The sequence below is a fragment of the Pyrgilauda ruficollis genome, unplaced genomic scaffold (assembly GCF_017590135.1).
Source record: "Pyrgilauda ruficollis isolate IOZ18807 unplaced genomic scaffold, ASM1759013v1 scaffold6, whole genome shotgun sequence".
NCBI classification, from domain to species: Eukaryota; Metazoa; Chordata; class Aves; order Passeriformes; family Passeridae; genus Pyrgilauda; species Pyrgilauda ruficollis.
In genome coordinates, this window is record NW_024527710.1 from 3,170,343 (window position 1) to 3,183,716 (window position 13,374).

A 13,374-nucleotide genomic window follows, 5' to 3' on the forward strand; every position below is an offset into this window, starting at 1 on the left:
CCAGTCAGAAGAGGACTTTAAAGAAAGAATTATAAAAAATTACCAGTCTGTTTCTTCCCTTCCTCTATGGATTTATCCTCTTTGTGCTCCTCTGTCTGTTCACCCGCAGTCTGCACATCCATGTTTGAATTTGCTGACTTGCTGGAAGTTGCTGCCACAGTCACCAAGGAGGGAGATTCCTTCCCTGTGGTTTTTTTCAATGGCTTTGTTTTGTTCTGCATGCTTGAGGTTATTGTCAGCACTTTAGGTCTGGCACCTGCAACTTTTCCTTCATGGTTCCTCAGACCTTTGCTGCTTCCTGAATTTTTTTGTCCACTTGCAGATGATGTCTTTTCTATATCTTGCTTGGTAAGCATGCTTTCAGCCTTCACATTGCCATTATTTTCTGTTTTTGTCTTTACAACAGCTCTAGCCTTTGGCAAAGCAGCTTTTTCCCCAGGTTTGGAATCCTTAGTAATCTTGGAAACTAATTTTTTGCCATCTTTCCCCTTTACATCCTCATGCTTTGAAGTCTTATTAACAGTGTTTCTATTGGTGGATGCGTGTCCAGATGCTCCTAATCCATCAGATTTCATTTTATCCTGATTAGTGGAAGAATCTCCCCAGCAATCTTTCTTGCCGTGTTCTGCCCAGGAAGTATTCCTTGTACCAACAGATGCAGTAGTGGTTTTATTTAGCTAGGAAAAAAAATGGCATTAGAAAAAAACCCAAACAAAACATACATGTAATACCAAACTATCTATAACCTGTAATTTCTGAAACACATCTACTTTTAAAGTAGTACATGAATCTAAAGCAACAAGATTAAACATGGAAGTAAATTTTTATGTATCTATGTATATACATACACACACACACACATTTTAGCTCCGTTTGCTGGTTTCAAGAATATTAAAGTACTGCTCTGTGTAGAGGAAACAGAAATATCTAGTTTCACTTTTACTTTGGACAAGTTACTCTGTAATATTTACTTATTTATATTATTAGTGTCTTCTTAAGTAAGAAATTTTTTTTTAGTTATATGTGCATATTTTTCAAAAAGGAATAAAGACTATGCATTATTACAAACATAAAGCCAAAAATTATTTTACAACATGTGATGATTTGAACCATTGCCAACAGCGTATCCACATAGAAGTGCCAATACTGATTCTCTCAGGTAAAGAGGAACTCAGACACGGAGAGTTAAGTGCATTAAAGGGAATCTTTGTGATACCAGTGTCATTGCAATGTGTGCAAGACTGTCAAATCATATGAAACCCATACTGGTTTTTTAGCAATTAATAAAGTAGTTTTGAGTGTGAGTTTCAACAGAAGAGTTGTTGAGGGCACTAATTAATATTTTTCAGAGCAGGGAGTGTAACAGGCTCAGTGTTGTGGTGGCTTGTAATAATAGCAGAGATTCATTAGCTCAGTAGCAAACCATTTGCTCTGGGAAACAGATGAGTTTCATTATGTAGCATGAGAGGAATGTGAGGTTCTGAACACAAATTCCTGCCTTTTATTTGAGCTTATCTGTTTGTAAAATGTCACAGAACACAGTCTAAGATGTTTCCAGTAGTCATTACTGATTCTGCAGAAACAGTTTACAAGAAAATACAGATTTTTCAAAAACAAGTTCCATTCAGCAATATGGGAAAATAAGTATCAATTTAAACAAACAATGAAAATAGTTTTGTTTGCAATTATCTGAATGTTTTAAACGTTTGGGTATAAATGTTTACCTGAGAACTGGTGAATACAGGTTTTTTGCCAAGTCTTCGGTCATCACCCTTGTCAAATGCAGCTGTAAAAGGAACAAGCAGTTTCTTCACTGTTTGGCAGGAAAGAAGGGGGACAGAAATCAAGCCAGCCTACTCAGTTACATCATGTGAAATCAGAAAGCACTTCTTGGGGTCCTGATTTACTCTTGAAAGGCTAATTTTGGTGACATGGCAAATGTTAAGTGGAAGTACATGGTTTTATGTTTGGAACAAAAAAATGTGGCATCTACAATGACATCACATGGCCATAGGCAAGTTACTGAACTCTTCTGTTTCCCCATGTCCATAGTAAGACTTTTGTTTATCCAAGCTCAATTCATTTATAGCTAGCAGTGCGCTGAGACCTTTAAAAGTGTACAAAATTTACAAAAAGACACCTTCAAATTTAGAGTACTAACCGCTTTTAGGTGTATTGTTAATTAAAAGGTATTTATTCATACTATATAAAGAAAAGATTAATTACATTAAGGTAAATGATATTAGTTTTCAAAATTGGCAAAGCCAAAATACCTAAATGTGCACACTAAGGTCACAGTGCCTCTTTAGATAGCATGCAGCATAATGTCATGAGAATTATCCCTGTGATTGTCATGTGGAGTTTTTAGGCAGTGAATGCTTTTTTTTTTTCATCTGATGTACTCTGGGAGGAAAGCAGTTTTCAACAAAGCTTTTTGAATCAATTGCACTTGTAGAACACAAAAGGGATATTTATAGACACTGTACAGACCCAGAATCGATAGGTTTCATTTATGTCTGTATTCATATTTCAACTGGAAAAAAGGTTTTGCAAAAAATATATAAAAAAATTTAGGCGTTCAGTGCCTCATGTTCTGAGATACTATACATGGAAACATTTTTTGTATGTGTAATACAAAAATTCTGCTGAATTCCTGCTAAAGATACTAAAAATAATTTTTATATAAGTCTCTAAAAACCACACAAAAGGTATGCTGAAAATGGCACCCCCAGGATCTAATCCTTTTTCTAGCAATGACTCTGCATATTAATAGATACCAATATGTTAAGACAAAATCCTTATAAACTTGTGCCTAAGAAAACACAAGACAGGCTGCAAAATGAAAAAACCACAATATCATCTCTCTTATTTTGGCAATTTTCCTCCTCTGTTATAGCCTTCTAAATCTATGTAGCCTAAATTTCTAGGAGAAAAGCTACCACCAGAAATCTTTAAGATTAAAGTTGATCTAAGTTATCCTACACATATTTAACCTGAAGATTAAAATTTGTCTAGCAATATTGTACGATTGCTTTGCCTGTAATTAAAACCAGATAATTCATGCAAACATTTCAGCCTTTTAATATATAAAATGCATGCAACTTCAGTCAGAATTTACTCCAAAAGAAAACAAAATCATTTTTGGCAATATGGAGTTTGGAAAATTAAGACACACCTTGATTTTAAATATTTTTTTCTATTAAAAGCACTAGTGTAAAGTAGCCAAAACATCGTTCACAATAGGGACATGAGCATCTTAAAAGTAAACCACCCCAAATCAGAACAACCCACCCTTTTTATTAAAGGCAACTCCTCTGCTTCTGAAGGATTTTATGATCAAGAAGAAATCCTATCCCTCTTCTACAGAGTAGTATGAGATATTACTTGACTACATTCCTAAATCATGCTTAGAAAGACTGTCACTGCATCTTTCAGCATGTAATTGTAGAATAAAATTTGCATCTATCTCTAGGTATATAATTATGAAATTGCTACTAATGTCTTTAAGGATATAAAAATGTTCACATCTCCTTTGAATCAAAAGTGATTTGAATTCAGAGCAGTATTTAATATTCTTTTCTTTTACAACACTGTACTATCAAAGCTAATATTAAACCAGAACCTGAACTCCATCATCAGTTCCACATCCTCAGAATATTTCTGTACTTGAAAACAAAGGAGCATGCAGAACAAGAACTCCTTTTTGCTGGAAGTGCTGTCTGTTAAAATGTTGAGAGCACACCATGCAGCTCCTTAGGGGCTCTCTGCAGCAGCACACACAAGACCACAATGCCAGCCAGCCGAGCAGCCCAGCTCTCTGCATTTGCTCCCAGTGCACAGGACGAGCGTTATGCAAGAGACGAGTAATATTTATACATCACGGAGAAAACGATAAAGGACAGAAACGGAGTTCAGGGAATGGATAATCTGCTTTGTGCACATTGAATTCATCCCCAGCTCTTATCTCTTTAAAAATGAGGCAGATCAGGTTTTTAATCCTACTGCAGTGTTTTCAGTAATTTAGAGTAGCTATAAATAAGAATAGAATCCATCTACATGATGGTGGAGGGGTTCTATGATATATACTCCTAAAAAGAAAAGCAGGGAAGACTCCTCACAGAAAATGACTTACTGATTCCCATGTTTGAAACTACCTAAGCATGCCATCATGCTTCTACTCTAAAACACCACTTCAAAACACAAAGCAGCACAAATTTTGCTTTAATTTGTATCAGGCTCCACAATTCCATCTGCATTGTATCCACTGAACAGAATGCTAAAAAATTCTAATGCCGTTTGATGCCAGACATACCTGCTTGTATTTTCTGTTGATGGTCTGGCCTCATCAGCTTCCAGCCTTCTGTGTGACGAACAGCATAAAAAGACTGAACCAGGAAGACCCAGAGCTTATCACGCAGCGCCTGGATCTTGCACGTAAAACCCTGTGTTCAAGTAACAAATCAGCAGCTGGCGAGGGGCATATTGTCATAGCAACCAGTCATTATTCCTTTCAGAATCTACTTACTCCCTAAGCTAGATCAATGATGTCATCACTTACATTTTATAACGGTCTGGTAGATGGAGATGCTGTTTTTGAAGGATTATTGCCCACCAGAGTGATTTTTTCTATAGTTTAAAACCTACAAATTACAGCACTAGTAAACACTGCATTGCTCTCATTGCTCTTTTTTCCCTTTTTTTTTTTTTTTTTAAATGAACCCCATAATAGCTCTTCACTGTCAGCTGTGTCACAACAAGGTCAAATACTCCAGGGAAAAATAATGTATTTGATTAAATTTTTATTGCTTAGACCAAGTAAATCTATAATAGCACCAGATTGCAGTAATTAATGTTTCATTTATTTTTTATTCTTTGTCATACTATTTATGAATTGTTCCCAGAATCAGTCAACCACAGCTTAAATGTCATTATTTAGATTGTGTGAATATACACGGTATGTTACACACATGGAGCCTGACACCTCCACCCAATCCAAAAAACACACACTGGATTAATCAAGTGTCAGTCCTTGCTTTAGAGGACAGTTTAAAATCAAAGCATATGTACCTGTGACCTTCACAAAAAGGGGGGGAAATATTTAGGGAGGAAGAGAATAAACTCTCTTCCCCTGTAAGTTTTAGGTAATGCAACCTTTTGCTAAGTTTTTCTCTTTTCACAAATTTAAAGTGATAGTAAAGATCAATAGGGCAGTGTTGCCCATAGGACTTACATTTTCAGAAATACACAGGAATTTTTGTATTGCCAGGATGGGGTTTCTCTATCAACAAAATTAAACAAATGCCTACGTTTTCTGTACTTCCAAAAGTACAGAAACTGTATAAACCCTTGGATTTATGCAGATGCTTTTCTGTCTGACCCCAGTTGCATGACTGAGCCATCTGAGCTCACACCATATCATCTGATTTGAACCATGACATGAGACTGTACCAGAATAGTTTTTTCACAAGCACTGCACTTTTAAGAACCTACCATCTCCTTCACATTTGCAAAGTCCAACAACATATCCACTGCTACAAGAAGAAAGCAGCTATTTTCATTATTAATGCCTTTTTCAATTGCACTGAAAATTTGTTCTAGGAGGTCAGGTTTGCTGCTCATTGCCTGTGCCTGAGGAAACAACAAAAGGCAGTCGTTTAAAACAAAAGCGTGTACTTTGTATGCAAAAGCATTACCGAGCAGAGAGGATCTGCTATCAAGCTGTGCAGGAGGTATTCCAAAGCTGAGCATCTTCTTTTGTATCCATTCCACAACCCCACCCCTCTCCAGGCCTCTAGCAAATTGTCCTGAGGCCTCGCTCGTTAACAGAAATTTTAGGAACAAGCACACTGTGATGAATTTACAGCCCTATGCAACTCTGGATCCAAAGGCAAATTGTTTTAACATTTCCCTCTTTATTCTTTTCACTTCTGTGTACATATTAAAAAACATATTTCACAGGAGAAATGAACTGGCTGGGTGACTAGGGAAGTTCTCACCAGAACCTGCAGCACTGCCACATTCCTGCAACTCAGGTCAGAAATCAGCAGAAGTTTGAGTACTGCTCATACTCATAATCTTGTAAATCCGGGCTGTTTTTCCAGGGGTCTGAAAGCTTTTATGAAGCAACACAGAAACTGTCCCACTAAACTAATTGGAAATTTGCTTAACTGAAGCACATAACCTGAATGCAGTATTAGCACTGTGTATCAAAGCATTTACATGCTTTAAAACAAACCTGAAAAAACCCACCCCCCTAAACTCTTTAGTTTTGTTGGTTTTTTCTTTTTCTTTTTTTCCATAGAATTGTACTTCAAAGCAAAAGCTAAGGCAGTTTTGGTAATTTAGCAGCCTGATCTTTCCAAAATGTGATATAATTCAATTCATTTAGAAGCATACAAGAACTTGAGGGCACTTTTACCTGCAACAAAACAGAGAAGCCTTCACTTTGTACTACGTGTAGGAAGTTTGCAACAATAAAGGTTACACATTCCTCGTGTAGCCGTGATGCCAAGGCCACAGCTGTCTCTGTCCATTTCACTCGGGGCAGGCTATTGATCAGCCGGTCACTCTCCATCAAACGGGAAGCAGCATTCTTGTGGTTCTTGAAACAGAAACAGAAATTAGCCTGTTGCCAAGCAATTACCTAAAGAATTGCTGATTGTGAAATAGCATCTGTTCAGTTAGTGAGCTTTTACACAAGGATCCAATCATGTAATTATTTTATTTAAATAAATTTTGGGGCTTATAATTCTTAATATTATATGTGTCTTTGAAACTAAAGCAGAAAAAGAAATCTCTATTGGTTCAGTTTTGCCTGAAGTTAGGTAGTAAAGTTTTAAAGTTTTCAGTAGTTTTTATTATATTTTTTCAACTGCATTATTAGATACTGCAGTCCTGAAGAAAATAAGACAAATGTTAGCTGGAGAAGCTGAATAGAGAAAAAGATCGTAGGTCACTGAAAGATGTAATAAATTCTTGAATAAAACTGCTAAGTTAAGGTTTTATAGGTGAGTGTGAATGGGCTAGCATCTGGGATACAGAAAAATCTTTTCAATAATTATGAATCCTTTTGCTTTATTTAAAGCAGTCAGACAACAAATATTTGTCTTCCCAGATGGAGTTTTAACTGAACTTGCCCTCTTTGTTGTCTAAAGTTTCTCAAAGAAAAGTAACTGTTATGTTTTTAGCTACATTTCAAACATGCAAACAGATTTGCTGATATTTATTATCCTGGTCTGTGTCTTTGGTTCTTTCATGCATTGCATCAGCACAGTACCTGAGGGCAACTTCTACTGGCTAACATGTTACTTGAAAAGAACTTGGAATTTATGGCTATCCACATTAGAATGGCCTGAAAGCTCCATTCAATGTGACCTAGCAGGACACTGATAAATTATGCAGTAACACTTGGAAAAGCAACAATTCAGATAAATATTTAACACAAAAACCCTTACTGCAAATTCAGATCACAATCACATTTGTCCTAAGCAAGTTAGCAGGGAGTACCTTCTTTGTGCATATTATAGTAAAAAGATAAAATCTGACCGTCCATTGTTAAAATACACTTTAAAAATTATTTTACTCATCTCTGGGCAAACACAGTTTGCTTCTCTGCAGATCATGTAAATTAAGAATTACATGTATGCTCATGGTTTGATTTTGCTCCCACTGGACTCAATTACAAGCTTTTTGAATTGTCTCAAATTCAACCCCTGCTCACAAGGCAATAAGCATTTACTCCCATTAGACACTTCCAGTGAAATATAAAATGCCTTCATTGACTTTTAATTAAATCAGCACTTTGTAGAAGTGGTTCTAACTGAATTTTACTTCTCTTATTGTACTTTTTTCCTAACCATTTTAAAGTGGAGTCCACTTATCTAAAAACCCAGTAATTTTCTTGGATGAATTTGAGACATCAGGGACAGGCACACATAAAGCACCTGGACAGTGTTTTAAATGATACTCCCATTTTAGTGTTTCTGTGTTCATCATTGTGGTGTCCCAGGGATTGTCCCATCAATAATCTCCTTTTCTTTGCACCTGTTTTTTCCCTGTAAAGGGCTGTCACATTAACTAGGTTTTACATTTCCAGCATCAGTAAATTAAAGGATCAGCAGAGTTATACTGTTTAACTGGGTGTAAATGTTTAAAGTTTTACAGAAGAGAACTCTAACAGCAGAGAAAAAGGACTGTAAATCATACAGTAGCCTCTGCAAAATTAATGTCAGACCGTTTCTTCTTAATTCCTCAAGCAGGCTTAAAGCATTTTTGCAGATTGTGGAAAACTCCCCCCCCCCCGGGAATTCCACAAGTTTTTGGAATGGGTGTCTTAAACACTGAAATGAATGCTCACCAGAACCATTCTCTGGGCAGAAGAGGCTTATGCTTTATCATTTAATTTTGTAACTCTAGATGCTTTCAAGACTTCAGTCCATAAAATACCAGTGAATCTTGCAAAGACACATCAACACAAATTTTAAATCATTAATATGGGAACTAAAACCCACTTTAGTCCAGGCTGCAAAAACCTTCCAGTGAAGCTGGGTACACAAAGGGGGCAGTACCAAGTACCACAGTGCCATGGCTGTTCTGCAATTGCTGGCAAGGCAGCACTTGTATTTCAACACAAACTGTAACCACAGCATCTTTATTGACTAGAATAAACAGAGGGGAAGGAAGGCCTAAACATTTACCTTTCAACTCTCCCAGTAATGTTGCAGAAGGGCTTAGAGAAGAACCTAGAATTGTGTCTGCATGTGCTCATAGCTGCAGTACCTACCTGAGGTAGTTTGGAGGTGGGTGGTGGTTTAACTATGAACAGCTGTAGATCAGAATGAACTGACCTGTATCTGAAAATGTTACTTAAAACTTCTCTTTTATACTGTGTATGATACACATTGCTATGTGTATGTTCTAGGAACAGCTTGATATGCTGATACAATATAGTGGCAGAACACCCAGCATCTTGAGATACTAGGCATACTCTTGAGCTATTATAGCTGCCATCTTTATTCTGTTAGATTTCTGCATTGTGGTGGAACTGTTCAGGTTTTATAATGGTGGATATTCTCAAGCTTCTCTTGGTCACAGAATCACAGCTGAGCTGGAAGGATACCCTCACAGCTCCTAAGTCCAACTCCTGGCCCAGCACAGCACCATCCCAGAGTCACACTGTGCCTGAGAGCATTGTCCAAACACTTCTGGAGCTCTGCCAGGCTGGTGCTGTGACCACTGCCCTGGGGAGCTGTTCCTGTGCCCAAACACCCTCTGGGGGAAGAACCTTTACCTAATATCCAACCTAAAGGCACAGAGGTCTGCAATCTGTCATTTTTCAGGCTTTCACCTGAATATGCAGTTGCAGCTGCCACTCCTAGCTGACCTGCTGGCCTCAGCACTTTTAAGTACTTCATCACAGAAATCCTGAAAAAAGACAGTCTCAAGAAGGCTTCACAGTCCTTTCAGCAAGGGATAGTTCTTGGCCAGAACCATTCAAGAGTGCAGCTCTTGAACCAGGGCTATGTTTGACAGTGCTTGGCCACACCAGAGCTATTTAGTTTGGGTAACACAGACACGGGGACAAGGACTTCAGCATGAGATACATATCACATATTTAGTTGTTGGGTTGTGTGCTAGGATCAAAATCATGCTGTGAATGTTACCTGTCTGTGACAACACACATTACAATTACATACATAGACAGTCATGTTTGGCAGCAGCTCTACAGACTTACCTTTATTTCTACATACTTTTCATATATCTCTTACAATTCAGTGTATTTACAGGTTGAGTACTTGAGCAAATTTCTGTTACCAGGTCTAGTTCAAAACAGTTACCTTAAGTAAGCTCTAAGCATAGTTTTATACAGAAATACAATTAGAAAATACTTAAGTTTAGGCAGGTCTGAATTGGAACAATGTAAGTAAGTGCTACAAAAAATTAAAGCTGAGCTTTGGGGGGACCAGTGTAGTACTGTTATCTGACAAGTAAAAGATACAGATACTATACTGCTGCTTTATTTTTGTAAAGTCAGCCTGCCTGTAAACAAATATCTTGATAGCCAGTGACCACCTGAGGTCTGAAAAAAAATGAAGTCAGTTTTTTCCAAATTGGAATACAGGTAAAGATGAAAAGGCAATCACAAATGATGTATGCCACCATGTTACACAGAAATTGATACAGTGATTTTCTGTTTCTCATTATCCAAATACATAATCAGAGAATGACAGGATGGCCTGGGTTGACAGGGACTTTACAGGTCCTCTAATCCCAGCCTCCCTGCTGTAGGCAGGGACACTTTCCACTAGAAAAGGCTTCTCAGAGTGCCATCCAATCTGGCCTTGAACACTTCCATAATGTTGCATTATGATGTCACAGTTGTGTTTCATAAACATATTTTCTGTTATTATGGTGGACTTGGATGTCACTAGACTGTGTGTCATGAAGCATAACAATAACATTTCACATCAAAATAGTTTTTAAAATTGTTACTTTAATTGGAAATTTTACATAGTATAAATGTACTACAGATTTAAGAAACTGTATTTATTATCTCTTAAATTACATTGTACAGCTAAATAAGGAAAAAATTCACATTGCTGTATTTTTCTACAAAGCACATTACTTACCAAAGAGTTAATCAACATAACAAGACAATTGTTCTGAAGTTCAGTAGGTAAATTGGCAAAGCTTTTCTCTGAAAAACATCTTGCAAAATGTTTTCCTACCCATCTGTTGAAAAGAGAGCCATTCTTAGGTAAGGAAGATGAAAAATGTTCTATCTTCACTTGTTAGCATAAGTGATACCTCTAAAGTATTGTGAAGAAAAAAACATTTAAAATGTAAACATTTCATATGCCAAAATAAATCCTATCTTGCAAAATAAAATAATTTCAAGAGAAAGCAGATAAAAACAATTTTATTTTATCTTACTTACTTCATGCAAGCAGCATACAGGTTTTCCACTCCCAAGGAATGAGCAATAGCCATGCATTCTAGTACAGGCTGCTGTTTGCCAGGAACAGGCTAGAGTTGTTAGAAAATTATCACAGTTATTGTACATGTGATTTACAGAAAACATACAGAAATACAAAATCTTCAGTTCAAAGATTCAGAAGGAATGTCAGCTGCCATGGTATTTGTTTGCCTTTATGCAGTCATCTATTTCCACATGTCAGTAAAGCAGGATTCAGCCTCATGAGCCTAATGCGTGAACATGCTCAATTCCAAGCAGGTGTTTGTTTTTAAACAATTTTAATTGAACAGACTTGTTTTTTTCTAAATATATGCCCATGAAACAAGATATGCAAATATACAGCATTTCCACATGCCCACCAAGAACAGTTACATTTACAATAGCACATATTGAACTATACTGAGTGTAATTTAGTACATTGAATTAATCATGTGGAATACTGCTTTTAATCAGCTGGGGTTTCCAAGTGTCTATAAATAGGTGATATCACAGGCCTTACTGCCACCATCTACCCCAGATTCACACCTTAGAACATGGACTATTGACTTCAGCCAGCACCTTGATCATGTAGTTCTTACAGATCTTGTCACTATGATTTTGTGTTAAGTAACAGATTTGAAATTCTCAGGCTCTATAGCTCACCAAGTAGCACGAGAAGTGACATACCTTTTGGAAAAAATTGCAGTAATCTCTTTTCAAAACGTAGACAGCTACTTCTTTTAGTCCATCCAGCCCATACATGTCTGCAATGCCCAACATGTGACTGAAGAGAAAGCAGTAGTGACAGGAATCAAAAAATCCTTGTGATATATGCATTTTCCTTACAGGACAATTTACGTGCTAACTTACTGCAGAAAGAGACTGATAACCAAGTGTGACACTTGCCAAAGAATAATCTCCAAAGCAGAAATGTATATTGACCTAATAATAACCTCCCAGCTACCGACTTCAGCCTGGATAAAAACAAGCCTCAGTCACTAGCTGAGAACTATTTAGAAGACTCTCAGTTTCACTATTTTAAGGATAGCAAATGAAAAAAATATCTGTGCCAGCAGAGTTCTGGAATTTTCCAAAGATTTTTTTTCCTCAAAGATTACATAAAATGTTATTGATGACATTCTTAGAAAGCAGAGTGAGCAAACTATTAATTATTTTATATAATAATCAAAACAATAATTTTACTTTTTATATCAATTAATTAGCTAAACATTGATATTGGGACACATTATAAACAATTCCATAATTTTAGGAAATTGTAGCATTTTAATGTTTAGTGACAAGGGTTCATCACCTACTATATAAATGGCTTCAGAGAATAATTCACAAATTTCAGATTTTACCTCACTAATACAGGATTATGTATAAAACTGTGATTAAAAACTATCCCAGAAGAAAATGCCAACATTTACATTGGTTCCTATACATCATCTTTCATGGATCTAAGACTACTTCACCTTTTCATCATCTTATGTGATTATTCAAAAATAAATTTTAAATATTAACTGTTATATACTATTACACATTGTATATATATTGTCTGAAAACTAAAAGGAAGGTACAGGCCAATTGGGAAATATTTTGGTATAAAACATCCTGTTTTTCACTCTCCTCATAGAGTATTCCAAAACCAGCTGGCACACCTTTTCCAGTAGCTGTCAAATAAATAAGATTTCTTCAACAGCTTTTTTTTTTTTTTTTGTGTCTTCCTTTTGATTTTTAACCAATAAGATTTCTTCAACAGCTTTTTTTTTTTTTTTTTTTGTGTATCTTCCTTTTGATTTTTAACAGAGAAAATATAGAACAAGCAAACAAGCACAAACTAAAATGAAAAAATAATAATAAAATTTGACATATACCCAACATCAACTTCTTCTGGGAAGTCCAAAATAGCTCCATATATAAAATGCAAGACAACATTCATTTCTGCCTGGCTTATGCTGCAAAAAAGAATGAAAAAATACAAATAAAGACATGTCCATAATAAAATGCAGCACATTTCTTAGCCAAAGGAAGTTGGCAAAAAAAGCTGATACATCATCCAGCTGCTCTGTGAATGGAAGGCAAATGATCTGATCAAATTAAAGCAATAAGATTTTGCAATGCAGAAGTGTCTAAATGGACTACACTTGGGGTGAATTCAGCTACTCAATAGATTTGCTGAAACTTTCTAACACTTTAAATCTTTAAAAATAAGCAATAAGCGGACTAATACTAATAACTATTATTTACACTGATAATATAAGAAGGATTTTTTCATCATTGCCAAGCTCTTTACCAGCAATAAGTCAACTATTAAGTAACTATATATTTTAAAATGGTTTTCTTGTAATTACTTGAAGTCTTTATTTTATGATATATTTTTGTTCGTGCAACACTAAAATATATATTTAGTAGTTTTA

The 13,374-nt window shown here is 36.1% G+C and overlaps 1 protein-coding gene across 1 annotated transcript in view; it reads right to left on the reverse strand.

Moving 5' to 3' along the window:
- The window catches only part of BTBD8 (BTB domain containing 8), a 34,146-nt gene that overhangs the window by 6,777 nt on the left and 13,995 nt on the right, over nucleotides 1–13,374 (reverse strand). The window contains exons 6-14 of the mRNA XM_041483554.1: nucleotides 12,832–12,912; nucleotides 11,642–11,738; nucleotides 10,937–11,025; nucleotides 10,629–10,731; nucleotides 6,419–6,601; nucleotides 5,491–5,628; nucleotides 4,313–4,442; nucleotides 1,725–1,786; nucleotides 44–677 (exon numbers count right to left, since the gene is read on the reverse strand). Of these exons, the coding sequence (XP_041339488.1) occupies nucleotides 44–677; nucleotides 1,725–1,786; nucleotides 4,313–4,442; nucleotides 5,491–5,628; nucleotides 6,419–6,601; nucleotides 10,629–10,731; nucleotides 10,937–11,025; nucleotides 11,642–11,738; nucleotides 12,832–12,912 (1,517 nt within the window). The remainder of the gene's footprint in view (nucleotides 1–43; nucleotides 678–1,724; nucleotides 1,787–4,312; nucleotides 4,443–5,490; nucleotides 5,629–6,418; nucleotides 6,602–10,628; nucleotides 10,732–10,936; nucleotides 11,026–11,641; nucleotides 11,739–12,831; nucleotides 12,913–13,374) is intronic.